Below are 18,635 nucleotides of genomic sequence, written 5' to 3'. Positions count from 1 at the left end.
TCCGGACCGAAGGTTGTGGGTGCGGCGCTGGTCTCAGGTGAGTTCCCGCGGCAGCGGCATCGAGTGGCTGCCTCCTACCCGTGGCCTGGGGCGAAACTGGTGACTGTGACCTGCTGTGCCCGCCAGTCCCGACCGGGCCTCGGTTTTGTGGACGATCCCACAACTTCAGGGGGGTTTGGGCAGAGCCTTAAATGACCCGACGTCGTAGGGCGGGCCAAGGGCCAAACCGGGTAAGATCCGGGCCTCAGCGTCTCGCAGTCTGAGCTCGCAGCGAGCTGGCACAAGGGGCCAGGCTGCAAAGACGGTAATGTCAGTGTCCATTCCCGGCGGACTGGCTCTCTGTCCAACGTGAACGTCAGCACGGATGTTAAAAATAACGGGTTTTTCTTGCGTATGGCCGAAGACCAGTCCTGGAGCGGCCCCCACCACTCACCGGTCGCCTTTGTCTCCCCCTCCTCCTTGGCCCACAACAGCTGAAGATGTGTGATCAGATTTCCCTAGCCTCGTGAAGAACCTCGCCTCTCAGAAGATCCCTTGCCCTCCTGGCTCCTTACTCTCATACTCTGGGCAGTGAGGCAGCGCTGGGCACTTATGAGGGACCTGCCCGGGTCGCTTGGGATGGTTCCTGGCAGATGTCCATCCGTGTGTGCCAGGCCTTCTGGGCCATTCCCAAGCATCTGGCAGGTGGGAACCTTGCTCACCTATCCGCCAGGCAGTTGAGAAGAGGAACCCGAGTCTGTTTCTCTGCCAGGCTCTGTCCAGGTCGTGCCAGGTCAGAGCTGCTTTTTAAAATTCCTGCCTAAGGTTAGACACAAACAGCAGGATTCCAGAAACAAACTGAGAAGTTTCCTTTGGGTTCACATAAATAAATGGGAAAGGTAAGATCGTAGCCCTCATGCTCAAGTCTTAAGCACCAACTGTCCCCTCCCCAGGTCCTACAGCCCAAGCTCCCAAGCTGTGCATTTTCCATATGTGCAGGAGATATGGGACAGAGTGGCCATACTGCCGCCACCTGCAGCCCACCTGTGATCATTTCCTGAAGTTGAATGTCAGCAGTGGCATTCTGCTTGTGCCTCATGACAACACATGAGGTGGGCACCCCCACTTTGCTGATGAAGAAACAGCAGTCACACCTCTCCCTAACCCCTTTTTCAATATTAGGGATTGAATCCAGGGAGTACTGAGCTATATTCCCATTCACCCCATAGGTTTTTTTTGGGGGGGTGGGGTTGGTACTGGGGATCAAACTCCGGTCCTTGTGCTTGCAAGGCAGGCAGTGGAACCACTGAGCTAAATCCTCAGCGCTTAAAAATATTTTTGAAACAGGGTGGCCTTGAACTTCCAGTCCCTTGCTTCAGCCTCCAGAGTAGCTGGGATTTTAGGATGTGCCACTGTGCCTGGCCTCATCTACCGGAAGTCCATCTACCGGAGCCTGATTCACCACACAAGTATCTATCCCCTCCTACTCAGATACTTAATTTGGTTTTTTCCCATTACAGCTTTCCTGAAGGATGGGGCAAAAAAAGAAACTGGCAGAGGCAGATCAGCAGCAGAGCCCAACAGACACAGCCTGGATGCCTTCCTCTAAGAAGTCTTGCCTGAGACCATCCTTAGCCCTGGGCTCTCAACGCAGCATCTATTTCTCTCAGAGTCCCAAGGACCACTCTGCCAGGCTGGGGTCAGAGTTTTTTGGCCAGCCAGCAGTCTCCTTGGCCCGGGCATTACTGGGACAGGTAATGTACACGCAGCAACATGGTCTCCGCTGAAGTGCTAGTCACCACGCAGGCGTCATGCACCCAGCCATCTTACCACTGGGGACTTGGCCCTTGTTGCCCCTCCCTGTGCTCACGCAGGTGGCTGTTTTGCCTACATTGGTCCCTGTATAGTTCATCTCAGAGATTGGGGTCCCTGGAAAGAATGAGATTGCTAATGCTGTTGGCTCTGGTGGAGGCTGGGCAGCCACTGTCAGTCTCCTGTTCTGAGCAGTGACAAGAATTTTGCATTGTTAGCCTTCCTCACCTGGGAAATAAGAGCTTTGTCCCTGGTCTACCTGAGATAACCCACGTCCCCCTTAAGGCATGTTACTTGCAAGGACTATAGTGTTGGCCCCTGCATTTTTGAAGGGTCACCTTTGTCCACGCCATCTCCTAACAGGGTGCTCCTGCTGGGGGTTGCTTGTATCATTAATGACAATTTTAGACGTATAGGAGCTATGACGGGCCACAATGGGTTGCCAGCACCAGAATTCCCTTGGGAAATCCACCTTCTCGCTGTGGTACATCATGCCAGTGCTGCCTTTTCAGTAGCCCCTGTGGGTCCATACAAGTCAGGATCTGGGGCCTGCCAGGCATACTTGGAAAGGGAAGCAGGGACCATCCACAGCCCATCCTGGGGTGGCCTGTGGAGCAGCCTTTCACCATGTGTGCACAACTGGGTCTTGGCTGGGTCTAAGCAGAGCACCACTGGGTATTGTTCGGGGATGCCAAAACCCATCCTGGCTTTCTGGTTCTCTTAGAGATTCCTTAGCCTATATGTCCTTTAACAAGCTTGGTTTTAGATTGAAATAGCCAACGAGAGTGAGTTTCTGTGACTGATAGGAAAACTTGTGCTGGGAATTAGGTACTAAAAGGAGCAGACCCTAACCTAATAGAGAAGGGACAGGATTGTTCCTGTGAGGATGCTCTTAGCATTCATAGGATGCTTTTTTTTAATACCTTAATAACAGGCGTGTTGGTGATAACGAAACAGCACATGGCGCGCGACTGGGTTAAGAGCCCGAGGGCGGTGACCACAGCGCATTGGTCCATTTAGTACCCTCAGAGTGTTAGTTTCCCCTTAGGCCCCTGCCTACTTGAGCCTGTGGAGAACAAGATGGTGTACAGTAGAGAAGAGGCTGTTTACCCTGTGTGTCCCTTTGGAGGTGTGGGAGCCTCCAGAGTGACACCACCAGAGGAATGCGTCCTCTTGAGCACCTGCAAAAATGGGATGGGGCCACCCTCTCTCGTGGAGATAGTCTGGCTGTGCCCAAAGTGTTCACGCCTATCTTTGGTGCTTTGAATGCCTGCAGGGATTTCTAGGCTTCTAGGACAGTCATTGACCTTCATTCCTCCACCCTGTCCTATGATACTTTCAAGGCACCATGGGCTACCTCGGCAGAGGTGAAAGTAGCCTGACTGTCCGATTGATCTAAGGGATGGGCAAGTGCTGTGGTCATGGCTGGTCCCTGAAGCTTCACTGTGAACCCTGGTTTAGTCAGTCCTGGAGCTGCAGACCCTGGAATGGATGCTGGCTACTCGATTAAGCCGGGCTGAGGGCACTCCACAGGCTCTGGAACATTCTAGGTGGCTATGTGGGGACACCCTTGTGGCCCTGTGCCTTCTACACTATCAGTTGATTGTTTTTCCCCCTATATACCAGGGATCGAACTCAGGACCTTGTGCTTATGAGGCAGGCACAGTGCCACTGAGCTAACTCCCCAGCCCAACACTCTCTGATGCCATGCTGAGTATTTACGGTTCCCTTAAGGGAAACTAGGAAAGAAGGTGAAGTAACAGGCAGCCTGAGAGGACCTGAAGCTTGACCTTCACAGGGCATCTTCACTGAATCAAGTCTTGGTTGGAGCTTAAGCTGGCTGCAACCTGTGGTCAGGACCTCACCGAACAGGGCTCAAAGTCTGATAGTTAAGCAGTGCTGATGGCCTCCATGGTGGCATTCAGGATATGAGCAGGAGCAAGAGAAAGGAAGGATGGAGGAGCTAGGTGGAAAGGCCTGGCACATCTTGAGCTGAGGAAAGCAGATCACGTGGGGACTGTCAGGGTGTGCAGGGCTCCATCCCTTTTGGCCTGAGTATACTGACTGCCCACAGGTCCTTGTTCGGCGACTTGGTGATGGCACAGAGCTCCGTGGCTGCATTGTGGAGACCGAGGCATACTTGGGACCAGAGGATGAAGCTGCCCACTCCAGGGGTGGCCGGCAGACCCCCCGCAATCGCAGTATGTTCATGAAGCCTGGAACGTTGTATGTCTACCTCATCTATGGGATGTACTTCTGCATGAATGTCTCTAGCCAAGGTGAGTGGTGCTGGGCATAAGGGAGCAGAAGGGCTGGCATGGCCCCATCAGCTGTCAGCTGGGGAGACCCTAGAAGGATGGGTGGGCAGGCATTTGAGCAAGGAGCTGCCATTACCAAGGTGAAGACTAGGTGTCAGGAGCTCTGGCTGCAATGATCGGGCAAGGTTGAAGGGGCTGGGCCCCACAGGTTAGGCTGTGAGGCAGACCTGGGTATAGAGCATACAGGTTCCATGAGCTGCCACTTCTCCCAGAGCTCGGTGCTCGTATCAGAGCACTGAGCTGGATTTGGAAGGTGATAGTCCTGGGAAAATGAGGATGACTTTAGTTTGGGATAGCTAAGCTATGCTCACGCGGGAGCTTTTCCAACTGGCCTGTTGGGAATCTAGATTCTCAGCCAAAGGCAATTTTGCCTGTTAGAGGACATAGGTAATGTGTGGAGACATTTTCTGGTCATCATAGCTGGGGGTGCTACTGGCGTCTAGTGGATGGAGGCCAGGGATGCTGAAACTTCCCAGTGCACAGGATGGCTTCCACCTGATGGCCCTCAAGGTCATCAGCACAGATGCTGGTCTGGTACTTCTGGGAGAACTTGCTTACCTCTGTGTCTGGCTTTGTCCTTGGTCAGTGTGGTAGCCCTGGGTAACCTGTGACTGGGAGCAGGAGGCAGGCTAGTGCCTCAGTCACCACCCTGCCAAAGCTAGTGCTGACCAGGAATCCCGTCTGTCTACCCTACCCTTCCTAGCCAGTCCCAGCATTGGGCTCTTCCTACTACTCCCAGATGAGCAAATGCCAGCAGTGGCCAGTGAGGAGTTCATGGTTTTGGCATGTTGTAGGGTCACACATTTGTTGCACAAGTATAGAATACACAGCTGGAGGGCTGGAGGACTCAAGACTGTAAGACTGGCTGTATGGCTGGCACAGGACAAATTTTGAGTGAAACTGGGTAACTGAGTATCAAAAAATGGTGGTAGCCCTTCCTCTCAACTTGTTTTTACACCAGAGAGTTGATCTGAGCTTACTGTAATGAAACCAACCCTCACAGGAGGCACAGCTGAACTCAGGAAGAGACAGCCCAGAAACAGTTGGTGCTATGGTTAGCTAGGGAGAGAAGTAGCTGTTTCTGGGGGCACAGTAAACAAGGCAGAGGCGGCGATAGGACCTGTTACTTTCTGAACATGACCAGTATGCTCTAGAACATCTAGGTCAGGAGATAGGACCCCACATGGATGCAGATGGTCAGACTGAGTCATGGGGGGCAGTGGTGTGGAGGGGACGTGGTTGTTGGTCTGCTCAAGGAGGGGCAGCATGTGGAGACGCCAAAGTGCTGGGTTTGAGAAGAGGATGAGGATTGTGGGGCCCAGAATGGTCAGACTGCCAAGACTAGAGCAGGGGGTGCACAGAAGCAAGGGCCGAGAACCAGTACACTTGACAGGAAGTGGTCAAAGGTCTTGTGTTTTTGTGAGGACAGAGTACTCTGATTGTATCCTGTACCGGTACCAAGGGGTGTGGCAGTGGCACTCGAGCCACTCCTTTGACACATTTGCAGGTCGCCCTGAGGGCTGAGAGCAAGGGCCAGGTGTCCTATACTCACAGGGACTCCTACTAAAGTGGCACCAAGTGGTCACACAGGGAACTTAAGGTGACAAACTAAAAGCAGAGTGGGAATCAGAAAGACTAACTTCCAAACTTTCCCAACCTTGATTACATCTTGAATTTCTTTGAAAACTAGCTGGATAATGGCTATCTGCTCACAACCCAGCAGCTTGCTAACTACAGGCTGTGCTGGAGGGCATGGCTTTATCTACTCAGGATTGGTCCTGGGTGCTAATGTGGAGGCTAGAGCCGAGAGGAGGCCCACGTGGCCAGAGCCGGAGAATGGAAGCTGGAATGCCTACTCGGCTGAGTCTCTGGATCCCAGGAGAGCAGCCTGCTGAGGATCAGTACTGCCCTGGCCAGGGTACGGGTGATCACGGTCTGTGACCAGGAATCATAAGGGCCTTCTCAGATGGGCAGAGCAGGGGAATGGACACCTGCATCTTCTTCATGGGCTCCTGAAGTTGCCTGGGCCAGTAAGAGCAGGCTGGGCTACAGGTGATCCCCCAGGGAAGTGGAGAGTTTTGTACACATCTCCTGCCATTCCTGCAGAGGGTGTTCATGGTCAGTCTTTCCACTGAGTCACCAGACAGGGCTTTCCCAGCACTCTGCACGGTGGTGGGAACTGCAGCCAGCTTCCCAGTTTTGCCAAGAAGGATGAAGGGCAGGTAAGGCAGATGGGAGCCCTAGGCCTGGCTAGGGATCTGGGATAGGCTAAGACTTTCCTATCAGGGTGACCCCACCCTTAAAAGGGCTGACTCTCAGGCTCCTTTTGCTGGCCTCAGAGCTGCTGCCAACCAGAAGAACATGGGATGCCACGGAGGAAGAAGGCCGATTCCCATCACTACCACATGCTCTCAGGCCTCCAGCTAGTTCTTGCTTGGGGGCAGTGGTGGGGGTCCTTGCCTGGTGGTTGGCAGCCAGACACCATAGAAAGCAGACTTACCCTGTGGTTAAGGTGTGTGGGGGAAAGGCAGGTAGAGGGATTGGACCATAAGATGCAGACCCATTGCACCAGGGCATACCCAGAAGGCAGCGTGTGCAGTTGTACACAGAACCTACTCAGGACAGCAGACACTCAACCCTTACAACCCTAGATGTGTGCCTGAGCAGGGCAGGTGGGGGGCTGGGGAGGCTGTGCTTCTAAGCTGCTTGTCTGTCTCACAGGGGATGGGGCTTGTGTCCTGCTTCGAGCACTAGAGCCTCTGGGGGGCCTGGAGACCATGCGGCAGCTTCGTCGCACCCTCCGTAAGGGTACCATCAGCCGTGCCCTCAAGGACCGGGAGCTCTGCAGCGGCCCCTCCAAGCTGTGCCAGGCCCTGGCCATTGACAAGAGCTTTGACCAGCGGGACCTGGCCCAGGATGAGGCTGTGTGGCTAGAACATGGCTCCCTGGAGCCCAGTGCATCAGCTGTGGTAGCAGCAGCCCGCATTGGCATTGGGCGTGCAGGAGAATGGGCCCAGAAGCCTCTGCGCTTCTATATCCGGGGCAGTCCCTGGGTGAGTGTGGTGGATAAAGTTGCTGAGCAGGACATACAGGCCTGAGCAAATAGCCTGCTTATGCTTTTTAACTGTTTAAAGGCCAAATAAATGCTTTTTTTCTATGAGCTGCTGTCCATGTGTCCACCAGTGCCCCCTGGTTAATCAGCGTGTGTGTGGGCTGTTCCTTCCTCTAGGTTGGGAGACCTAGGGGCTGTGTGGACCCCAAATCAGTGCATGCAGGTTGAGCTACCACCTGCCATGAGCTGTCCCAGCATAGCTGGGCCTGACTTCCTCACTCCTTACACGAAATGAAGCACAGCGACAGCACCAGTGAGGGATGCGGGGGCCCCCGTAGGATGGGCCGGACCTCATATACTGAAGGCTATCAGAGGGGAAGGAGTGGACCAGACAAGTGTTTCTGTGCATTTCCCAGGATGGCCACATGGGGCCAGGGATAGGGAGCATGGGTGGGGTTGGGAAGAGGGAAAGAAACACACAGCCCATGTATGCGTGGAAGGATACACACTTCACTGGAGACGTAAGTCCTGAAGTCCCCCACAGCTCGGTGATGCTAAGACTGTTGGAAGGACCAGAGAGAGTAAGAGCACAGTGGTGGCCCCGCAGCTACTGCTAAACCAGACTGAGGCACCCGTAGCCAGAGGACAGGGCCCTTCTGGCCTTCCACCTGTGCCGTGCCTCTGGCATAAGAGGGCTTGGCCTGGTAGTGAGGAAGCCCTGGGGCAGGAAAGCTTAATGCCCTCCCACACATGCCAGCAGCTTCTGTATCCTCCTGGGCTCACGTGAGCAGGGCCTGGAAGACAGCAATGACGGGGTCCTCATGAGTGGTCACCACCAGCACGCTGCGGAACTTGTCGAAGAGCATGAGCAGCTGGGAGCGCCGCGTGTTCTCGTTGTACATGATCTCCTCCAGGTGGTGGCGGCCTCGGAAGTAGTGAAGGAGCCTGAGGGAGAGGGTGGCCTGAGCCTAACCTGAGGCAGCCCCAGAGGTCTCTCACAGGAGGTGGGCCTGAAGGGAGTCAGAGGAGGCACAGCAGTTGAAACCCAGGGCCACCCAAGCCTGAGCCATGTTGGAAGTGGGGCACTGGGTCCATTCACTGCTCCGGTGGGTACCTGCAGCTGAGATGCCACAGCAGCTTGGAAGAGCTGCAGGTGGCTCTCTCAAGGGTCCGAAGTGAATACTGACAACTTCACCTCTCCCAGACAACCAGGTATCCAGCGGCCCCAAGTCAAAGTGGGGGTGACAGACCACCAGGTCACTCTGATACGCCCTCAGAGGGAATACCCTGCCACCCTGGGATAAGAATCCCGGGTAAATCCCTGCCAAGCCCTATGTGGGTGAGAACTCACTGCTGCCTCTCAACCAGTGACGAGTAACGGGGAAACTCCCGAAGACAGCAGCACCAGGCCTCCGGCCCAGGGTCCTGGCAGCAGCACATCCCCACACGGGGTGGGTGGTAGTGCTTGCCTCCGCACAGGTACCAGGACGGCACACCTGAGTACATGAGATACCTTCTCACCCTGTGACCACCAGCTGTGGTCAGTGCATGTGGTCCTGTCAAGTATGCCCCCTTTACTCTCTGTCAAGTCCAGAATCGGCCCCCACCTGGCAAACATGCGGAGGTCCTCAGGGTTCTGGGCTGCAGGTACGCTGAGGATGGCTGCCCGCTCGTGCTCCGACAGGCTGGCCAGCAGGTTCTCTGTCATCCTCTTGTTCAGCGGTGAGTCCCCGCTAGGAAGCAGCTCTGCACTGGAGTTGTCCATGCTGGGGCTAGTGAGCGTCATGTCGTCACTGCTGGCTACGGGTAGGCACAGGTCAAGGTGGACTCCAGAATGCTAAGGGAGGTTGTAGCAAGGGCAGAGACAGCAGCCAGCCCACCAGGACACTGCCACAAGGGGCCTTGCTGGAGTGCCCGTTATACCATCTGTCCCCACTCACTGCCACCCCATCCCTAGGGTGTGTCACACGCCTTCTAGTGGCTGACCAGCCTCAGGAGCCCTGAACAAAAGGGCATATGGAATCCTTCCCCGCTCCCCACACAGAGGACAGAACACCCACAGAGTGCTCACATGAAGCCTGAAGCTACAGGAGCACTTCCAAAGCATTCGGCCCTGGGGCTTGCTCACACCTAGGACCTGGCCACAGGGACACACCACGGCTACAGCAGCTCCTCCCACAAGTGACCAGGATAGATGGGGCTCCTCATGGGCTCTGAGGCACAGAGGTTCCAACTGTCCCCGTGGTGATGGTATGAAATCCTGCTCTGACCTCAGGCTGGTGCAGAGGGTTCCAGTAGGGATGGTGTGTGCTATGGGCTGCTCCGATTCCAGCAAGCCCCTGATGGAATACTCCAGGAGCAGAGTTGTTTCCTTCTCAGAACCATGGTGTTTATATACATGTACCAACTCCCCACGGTGAATGTAATCATCGTGTACTGCAAATATGTGCTAATAAAAATAAATGAGCCTTAGGCTGGGGATTTAGTTCAGCGGTTCTGTGGCCTGCCTTGCAAGCACAAGGACCTGAGTTCAATCCCCCGTACCAAAAAATAAATAAGAGTCTTATAGGTGCCTCCTAACTGGTAGGAAGGGCAAAACTCTAAAAAAAGTCATGGTGGTACAGGGAGAGGGGTCTCCACAGGGCACATCTGGACGGGTATGTGTATGTGGGCACAGGGTGGGTGTATGTAGTAGCCATGTCGTGTGAAGGCACCGCTGTCACTCCAGCAGGGCTCATGTCAGGCTTTGGCTGCCAACCCCAGGGTTTCCCCAAACTGTCAGAGAGATGCTAGGGGTGGGATCCTACTTGGGGAGCCAAAGCTTAGGGCGTTGGGCGTGCTGAGACTGCGGCTGCCAACCCGGGCAGTGAAGGGGACATCATCCTCCCGTGGACGGGGCTCCTCTTCACTTGGTGAGGCCATCAGGCAGACGTAGGTGTGCAGCTGGATGAGGAGCCGTCGCTGCAGCATCCATACCACCATCTGGATGAGCTGGGTCTGCAGAAGGAAGCATGAGGCAGTGGGTGAGGCTGGCTTCTCACTCTGTAAAGGCTCAAACCCTTTACAGAGCAGGAGGGAGCTATGACCCCAGACAGCTCCAACACCGTCTGCTGCAAGGCCAATAGAGTTCCCAGATCATACACGCCTTGGATGCTTCAGAGTCTGCTGGTGGAGCAAGACCTGGGGCATGGAAGCCCCTGTACACTTCCTTCTCTAAGCTGACTTCTAAAGCTACCCATGTTCTGCCTCTTTTCCCTTCAGCCACTGGACCTAGCTTCCAGTGCACTGCCAGGCCAGTCCACATACTGTTCAGAAACAAGCTGTGAGCAGCTGCCCTGTGAGCAGAAACTTGGATCTACCTGAAAGTTTCCTCCAGGCACACAGGCGGTTCCAGAAGGAAGGGGAAGGGGATCTCCTGCTTAGGCTGAAGCTAAGCTCTTCCCCATCATTGAGGCACCCCAAGGCCAGGCTCTCTGTCTCTGGGTTAGCAGGCTGGGCAGCAGAACCTTGTGCCCGGTGAAGCCCTAGCACCAGTGACTAGTACCTCCCAGGCACAGACATGGGAAACAAAGTGGGTGCAGAGGGCACCAAGGTTATCTTTGGGAGGGTCCACAAGGAGCTGCTAGCCAGGGTCACCTCCTGGGAGGAGGCCGAGTTAACTGGGGAGAGGAGTGGGATATACACACTAACCATGGTCAAAACCAAACAAAAAAAGATGAAACTGACAAATAAAGCAAGGACTTGGGCACCATGGTGCACAGCTGAAATCTCAGCTCCTCAGAGAGGGAGGTAAGAGGATTAAAAGCTCAAGATAAACCTGTCTCAAAAATTAAAAAAAAAAAATGTAGCCAGGCATGGTGGCACACACCTGAAATCCTAGCAGTCTGAGAAGCAGACACAGGAGGATTACAAGTTTGAGCCTAGCCTGAACAATATAACAAGAACCTATCTCAAAAAAACAACAAAATGGTCCAGTATAGTGGCACACACCTGTAATCCCAGCACTCGGGAAGCTAAAGCAGGAGGATCACCATGAGTCTGAGACCAGCCCGGGCTATATAGTGAGTTCAAGATGAGCCTGAACTACACAGTGAGACCCTGTCTCAAAAACAAAAACAAAAACAACAAAACAATAAAATAACTAACAAAACAAAACAAAGGGCTGGGGTATATCTCGGTACAGAGTGTTTGCCTAGCATGTGTGAAGCCATGAGTTCAATCCCCAGTACCACAATAAGGAAAACTAGGGGATTTATAAACACTAGACAGCATGTCCTTCAGACCTGGTAGAACATAACCTGGCTCTGTCCAGCCCCTGCTAAGGTGGGAGGATGCTGCTCAGTCATGTCCTGGAAAACCCATCCCATTATGCAGACCACTGGGAAGCTTTACTGAGATGGGAGCACCGCCACCCCTCCCCCATGCTGCCCAGGCGGGTGCAGATGCAAAGTATGTCTTACTCAGCTGGCACAACCTGGCACGGTTCCTGGAAACTAAAGGCTCTGTCAAAGATGACATTTAGAACTCTGTCACACTCGGCATTTAAATGAGCTGAAAAACCCAGATCTTATTTTTATTCACAACTTGAGAATGGAAAGGGTTTGATTTTAAGGACTGGTTTTGCCCAGTAGCTCTGGCACTTAGTAAGATAAATGCTTTGCTTTTGGAGACAAAACCCTGAGAACATCCATCCTGTCTCCTACACTTGGTCCTTTCATCTGGCCTTGCCTAAGTTCCCCTCACCCTGTCTAGGCTCTCAGTGGAGAGCCGGAGCAAAGCCTGCAGTTTCCCTATCATCAACTCAACAGGAGGCTGTGAAAAGTGACACCTTGTGGTCCATAAGGGAAGCCACCAACAGCAAATTCATTCCCTACACCTCAGGAGGCACTGCCAGCCAAACCTACCCAACCTGCCTGTCCCAGCTCAGTGGGCAGGTGCTGACCCAGGCTGATCTGCTGCTGGTCCTCTCGGATGAGGAGACTTTAGTGCCCAGCGACTCCAAAGTATATAAACACTGTGGCTGCTGAAAGCCTGGGAGAAGGGGGCAAATGACAAGTCCTCTTGGAGGACAGATCCCAGGCTGGGTAAAAGCAACTTTCTGTCCTCCTCTGTGGGAAACCCCTAGGCATAGAACAGAATTCTGTCAGCCCAAGAAAAGGCAGCACTCTCCCACCAAGCTTAATCAGTTTTGTTGTTGTTGTTGTTGTTTGGTTTTTTGAGACAGGGTCTCACTATGTAGTTGAGACTGACCTGGAACTCACTATGTAGCCCAGGCTGGTCTTGAATTCACAGTGATCCTCCTGCCTCAGCCTCCTGAATGGTGGGATTACAGGCCTGTGCCACCACGCCCGACGAAGCTTAATCAGTTCTAACTCCAAGGATGCCCGCTACAGCTAAAATGGGCTCTGTGGATGCGAATGAGTACATCAGCACCAGGTTAGTAACCAGCAGCTGGCTCCTGGGTTACCTGTCAGGTACACAGTACTCGCACAGCAAGTTCCCCAAAACGAAGGCAAAGTGGGAGGCAACACTGAAGCTCCTTTGTTCATGGATAGATGGCCAGGCAGTTGGTGCCCAATCTGTCTTGCACACCACATGCCAGGCTCCTGGGGCTTCTGCAACTCACCTCCTGCACAGGGGGAGCCAAAGGATTCCTGAACTCCGACAAGGAGACGGGCAAGGAGAACTTGGCAAGGATGGATGGCAGGTCATGAGATGGAAACTGGCGGGAGAACTGCTCAGCCAGCGGGGAGTACCTGGGGACAGTAAGACGGCGATCAGCCAGAAGTGCCCAGGAACTGCCAGACAGTGGTGAGCACAGCACACCCAGGGCAGCACCCTTACAACAGGTCCTCAGTGAGCAGCAGAGAATCGAAGCATAGTGCGTGGGCCAGGATGAGGTAAGGAGGACAGAACAGGCTGAGTGACAAGGCAGAGAAGGACAGACACGCAGGTAGACAGAGCCCAGGTACCTTCCCCTGAGGGGTGGCAGGAGCCAGTGCGTGGGTCACCAGAATCTCTCTCCAATCTCAGATAGGAAGAGGTCCCCTAACATAGGCAGGGCTACACAGCTCTGAGCCAGATCAGAATCAGGATATGGACACAGCAGAAGCCAGCCATTAGGCTGAAATGAGAGCCTGGCAGGGACCCACGGAGCCTCTGGTGCCTGGCCAACCTGGGGCACCACCTGGTAGGCCCTGCTGAGCTCACCCTTCCCCACTCCGGGCTCCCACCTTGGCCACCAGTCGTACTCACAAACACACGCTGGCGTTGGGAGACAGCACGTAGACATTGTTCTCACACAGTGGGTAGATGATGACAGCCTTACCCCAGTACACCAGGTGAGCTGCAAGCTGGAAAACCTGCAAGACGAGAGTTGGAAGGGCTGAGTCTGGGAAGCTGTGGCTTCTCTGCCCTGGAAAGTGGCCCAAAACTCACACAGCACAGACCCTGTGGCTGTGGCTCCCCAGGCTTTCTTCCCTGATGTGGGGCAGCACCTCACTATCCTCCCACCACTAAGGTAGGCAAAGCTAGTGCAGTGTTTCCTGCCTGTGCTCAGAACACAGCCTTTTCACCACTATTCTCTGTGCAGTTTGATACCAGCATTGCATTTCCCTGACAGGGTCCTGTGCTGTGTTGGCTCCTTCTTTGTTTTTGTTTTTTTCAGACAGGGTCTCACCCTGTAGTTCAGACTGGCCTTGAACTCATTATGTAGCCCAGGCTGGCCTTGATTCTCTTGCCTCGGCCTCCCAAGTGCTGGGATTACAGATGCGTGCCACAATGCCCAGCTTGTTTTGGCTTCTGAGGAACAGCGCCATTTGTCAAGATCAGACAGTAAGCCATAAGCAGGGTAGACTGAGCTAGGCAAGGGCTTGGTTAGATGTCTCAGAAGAGGTACACCCCTCACATTCACTAAGACCCCAGCACGGCCTTTCTCAAGAAATAAATCAATGTACCACCCTTGCACACCCAGAGGCCCCACACTCATTCCTGTGTTCCCACCTTTCTCTAGAGAACAGCACACCATCCTGCTTTCCTGGGCCCTTGGCCCCAGGAGACAGAGACAAAGATGCCAGAAATCCTCTCCAGGGGAAACCTCAGAGCACTCCCAGCTCATGCGGGAGGGCAAATCTGACAGCACAGTACTGTAGTCCTTCATAAGGTATGTGAAATCCCAAGCAGCTGGCTTTTCTGCCTGTGTCACCCGCTCTGATCTTCTCACAAAGTGGGCCTCCACAGTGGTCAGTCACCCTGCCTGGCCACTGTGCCTGCAATGCCGCTGAGGATGTGTTTTATTTTCTCAGCAAATGGGACCCCACTGGCACCATCAACTCAAACACTGAGGAAATAAACATTAGGGAAGGTCCCATCACTGCCTGTTTTCTCCCAGTCCAGTGGTCAGATATGTGCTCTCAAGCAGAGACAGGACCACTCTCTCTATCCCGGCCACCAGCTAGCTTAGTGGTCTTCACCCTCAGGTCGCTCTGCCCCTAAAACATTTTCTCCACAAGGCAGCTGGAGCACCATTCCAGAGGGTGTAAGTCCAGAATCAGTACCACAGGGCCAGATACAAACTGCTAGCAAAGCTGTGCTGCTGAAGCTCTGGGAGAGACTCTGCCCATGCCTCTACCAGCTGCTGGCATCCCTTGGCTGGCAGCCACATCACTCCAGTCTCTGCCTCTGTCACGCTGCTCCCTTCTCTTCTGTAGTTAAGTCTCCCTCTGTCTCTTGTGAAAAGATTTAAGGCTCACCATTATAATCTTCCCATCTCAAGACCACTGACTTCCTAACATCTGCAAAGTCCCACAGGAGGCCACGTCTATAGGTCCTGGGGATTAGGATGCAGTTGTCAGTGGGGGCTGTCATTCAGCAGGCATGTGTTTCTCTGGGCATGATGGCACATTCCTGAAGTCTTAAGTACTTGGAAGGCTGAGACAAGAGGATCGCTTGAGCCCAGGAGTTCAAGGCCAGCCTGGGCAACATACAGTAAATCTGGGTCTCAAAACATAAACATAAAAAATAATAATTAAAAAAAGAAAAATAATGGATGCACATACATAAGAATCTGGAAGACCTACAGTGGTAACCTCTTGGAAATGAGACTGTATGGATTCTGTAACATTTGAGTTTTCATAAATTTTTTTTTTTTTAAAGACAGTCTTACTATATAGTCTAGGCTGGCCTTGAACTTGCAGTGATCCTTCTGCCTTAGCCTCCTGAGTGCTGGGATTACAGGAATGCACTACCACACCCTGTATTTTGTTTGTTTGGCTGGCTGGTTTTTTTTAGTATACATGCTGCCAAAGCAAGCACTGGTTTGGCTTGTTTTTTTGTTTTTTGTTTTGACACTGGGTTGAACCGAGGACCTTGTACCTTCTAGGCAAGCACTAGACCACTGAGCTGCATCCCTAGTCCTTTTTCATTTTGGACAGAGGTCTCATTCGGTTGCCCAGTCCAGCCCAGCCTTGCAAACCTCCTGTCTCAGCTCTCAAGCAGCTAAGATTACAGGCGCGCACCACCATGCCTGGCAGTTATTTTATCATGACAAATTGTTTGTGATCCTCTTTGGGGTGAGATGGAACATGAGTGACTTTAAATCATCTCGTGACACTTACACCTGAAGTCGCTGCTCTCCATTGGGCCAACACTACCCTGGGGCCGCTGTTCCCTGTGCAACATCTACAGAAAACAGCAGTCTCATCCCAGAGGCTGGCAGGGTGAGCCACAAGGGCTGGGCCCCAGAGGGCTTCCACACAGCCATACCAGCAGCAAACCCTGACTGGCACCAGTCCAGCAGGGAGCGCGTACAGAGGGAAACAACATCAAACTGCGTCTCCCACCCCATCCCAGGCCGGGCAAGGCAGGGAAGTGAAGGGAACATCAAAAGGACATCAAAGCTTTGTCCAAGGGACTGTGACAGCAGGGGGAAGCACACATCCAGCACAGACCCAGCAGCCAGCCTTAGTCAAGAGTGGCTAGATCCTTTCAAAGCTTAAAACGGGACACACGAACCTTCACACTTATCTACCACGTAGCCAGTACTTGTTAGAATAGAAACCATGATCTCTCATTCTGCAGGTGTATTTGAATTCTGTGTTCTGTGGTACAAAGCAGGATGTACTCATTACTGGGTCCTGTCCAGCTCCAGCCCAGGGGACCAGGCTGAAATACCAAAGCTGGAATATGCTAAGTGCCCTCACACAGCAGACAAAGGGTCTGGGTAAAGACGATGAAGGAATTTTTTCTGCACAAGAGAATTAAAAAAGCCGCTTGAAAAATACAGCCTGAGAAGCTGGGCATGGTGGCGCACGCCTATAATCCCAGCAGTCGGGAGGCTGAAGCAGGAGGATCGCTGTGAGTTTGAGACCAGCCTGGGCTACATAGTGAGTTCCAGGTCAGTCTCAACTACAGAGTGAAACCCTGTCTCAAACCCCCACCAAAAAGAAAATACAGCCTGAGTGTCAGTCAGGCCTAAGACGCAAAGTCCACCAGCAATGCCAACATCTTCCCCAGACAAACCTTCCCCATAAAGCTCAGTTGGAAGGGCTTAAGCAGGCCTGCCTCAGACCAGAGCTGCTCTTCAGCCCCTTGGGAAGGCAGCCACCACCTAGGCCTTTAAGGAAACTTGGTCCCACAGAAGGCCTCTGCTGCCCCCAGGTGGCCAAGTGGCACACATCACTACCAGATCCTGGGTCTTGGCTACCCAAAGACATCTATCTAACGCTAACCCTGGAACTATCTTCAAGCTATCATGGATGGCACCCACAGCTCTAGCCAAGGTTGCCCGATTAGCCACCACACACATCAAACAGATCTGTGGCCAAGGGACAGCCTACTAGATAGCTCACAAGAAGGTGGCAACTTATATAAAGAACAGCGTCTAGTGCATGTGTACATGGTAGGGTGAGGCTAGCAGTTCAGTCCTGGATCAGGCTCAGGATCCATGAAAACTTCCAGCTCTCACTTCCCACATGCTTGCTCATGTGCCACTGTGAGACTCCCACGAGCTGGTTCATATCCTGCACGCTCCTCTCTCTCCCATATAATCCAGCCCTGGTGCTCCATCCTCTAGACCTCTGCCCAATGCAGCAGGGACCTTCCTCCTTTATCCCACAGTTCATCTTGCCTCATCTCCCCTTCCCTCAAGACAGGCCGTCCCACCGCTACCTCACAAAGCCAGCTCTGCATCCAGGTCTGACTCGATGCTAAAACCTCAAGCCATTCTACGAACTACCCAGGTTCATGGCAGCCTGTACAGTAGCTCTAAACTGGACAGAGACCCTGGGAACATGGTATAGCTGGAAGTCTGCTCTTCTGAGCCTACCACCTTTATTCAGGGGTTGCCTGCTACAGATGTACCCAGGGCCACTCCCTTCTACTCATCCAGCTTCCCTACCTGCAGCAAGGCCAGGTCAGCATCCTGGGCTAGCTGCTGCAGGTTCTTCACAGCAGATGTGGTCTTGATCACCCGCACCAGGGCTGGGGAACAGTCGACAGGCAGCTCACTCAGCAGGGACTTCTCGTCACTGAGCAACAGCAGGGCATGATATGGGCTAAGGAAAAGAGTCACAGGTCGTCAGGACATGCAGTCTCAGGGTGCCTCGTACCAAATATGTGTCTTCTGTCTCTCTTTTTTTTTTATTTACTTATTTATTTTAGTTTTGGTATCAGAGATCAAACTCACAACCTTGCGCTTATGAGGCAGGCGAGGTGCCATTGCGCTAAATCCCAGCCCACCAAGCATATTCCTAGAACATATCAAGGCACAGCTGGTGTCCACAGGCACTGAACTGTGGAGAAGAGAGGCTAAGGGAGGAATCAGAGGAAAAGCAAGCCGCGTCCAGGGGCATTTATACAATTTGCAGGGATTGTTGTTACTCTTCGGAGAGAACAAATTAGCACAAAACTGGGAGGTCCTGAACACCTGACTACACATTTGCTGATCAAAGAAAAAAAGGAGAGTCCCAAACAAGGGAACAGCAAAATCCTCTCCACATATTATAAACAGAATTACATAAAAATGTGCTTCGCAAAGACCCAGGAAGGAAGGCATCTGAGTTGGAGCACAAATAGGGGAGGGTAGGAGGACTAGGCAGTGCTGTGCTTTCTGTGTCCAGATTCCTTCCTTCCTTTTTTTTTGGATACTGATGCTGGAACTCAGGGCCTTCATATAATGAGCTACATTCCTAGGCTTTTTTGTGTTTCGTATTTTGAGGCAGTCTCAGTAAATCACTAACTGCAATCCTCCTGGTTCGGTCCCCCAGAGAGCTGGGATTATAGGCATGCATTACTATGCCTGGCAATTTTTCTTTTTTTTTGTAGTGCTGGAGATCACATTGTGACAGGCAAGTGCTCCATTGCTAAACCAGATCCCCAAGCCCAGATTTCTGTTTTCTTTGTTTTTTGAGACAGGGTCCCACTATGTAGTTCAAGCTGGCCTTGAATTTGCAGTGATCCTCCTGCCTCAGCCTCCT

The 18,635-nt window shown here is 53.0% G+C and overlaps 2 protein-coding genes across 12 annotated transcripts in view; one reads left to right on the top strand and one right to left on the bottom strand.

Annotated features, from left to right (window-relative positions):
- Nucleotides 1–7,260, top strand: part of Mpg (N-methylpurine DNA glycosylase) — a 9,183-nt gene extending 1,923 nt beyond the window's left edge. Inside the window, exons 1-4 of one of the 4 annotated variants that reach the window (XM_033758695.1) lie at nt 1–37; nt 1,500–1,733; nt 3,866–3,992; nt 6,831–7,260. In XM_033758695.1, coding sequence (XP_033614586.1) covers nt 1,512–1,733; nt 3,866–3,992; nt 6,831–7,207 — 726 coding nt within the window. In that variant the 5' untranslated portion in view covers nt 1–37; nt 1,500–1,511 and the 3' untranslated portion in view covers nt 7,208–7,260. Of the gene's footprint in view, nt 38–118; nt 879–1,499; nt 1,734–3,865; nt 4,071–6,830 lie in introns of those variants that run through there. The other 3 variants (XM_010620633.2, XM_010620634.3, XM_010620635.3) reach the window with 3 other exon arrangements.
- Nucleotides 7,154–18,635, bottom strand: part of Nprl3 (NPR3 like, GATOR1 complex subunit) — a 44,155-nt gene continuing 32,673 nt past the window's right edge. For 2 of the 8 annotated variants that reach the window (XM_010620637.3, XM_019207005.2), the window contains 6 exons: nt 17,558–17,714; nt 13,417–13,523; nt 12,788–12,917; nt 9,969–10,158; nt 8,769–8,961; nt 7,168–8,106 (listed from right to left, as the gene is read on the bottom strand). In XM_010620637.3, coding sequence (XP_010618939.1) covers nt 7,941–8,106; nt 8,769–8,961; nt 9,969–10,158; nt 12,788–12,917; nt 13,417–13,523; nt 17,558–17,714 — 943 coding nt within the window. In that variant the 3' untranslated portion in view covers nt 7,168–7,940. Of the gene's footprint in view, nt 8,107–8,512; nt 8,658–8,768; nt 8,962–9,968; nt 10,159–12,787; nt 12,918–13,416; nt 13,524–17,557; nt 17,715–18,635 lie in introns of all 8 variants that reach the window. The other 6 variants (XM_010620639.2, XM_010620643.3, XM_010620636.3 and 3 more) reach the window with 6 other exon arrangements.

Source organism: Fukomys damarensis, unplaced genomic scaffold (assembly GCF_012274545.1).
Source record: "Fukomys damarensis isolate Sample0158 unplaced genomic scaffold, DMR_v1.0_HiC HiC_scaffold_34, whole genome shotgun sequence".
NCBI classification, from domain to species: Eukaryota; Metazoa; Chordata; class Mammalia; order Rodentia; family Bathyergidae; genus Fukomys; species Fukomys damarensis.
This window is presented reverse-complemented; position numbering and strand designations above follow the sequence as displayed.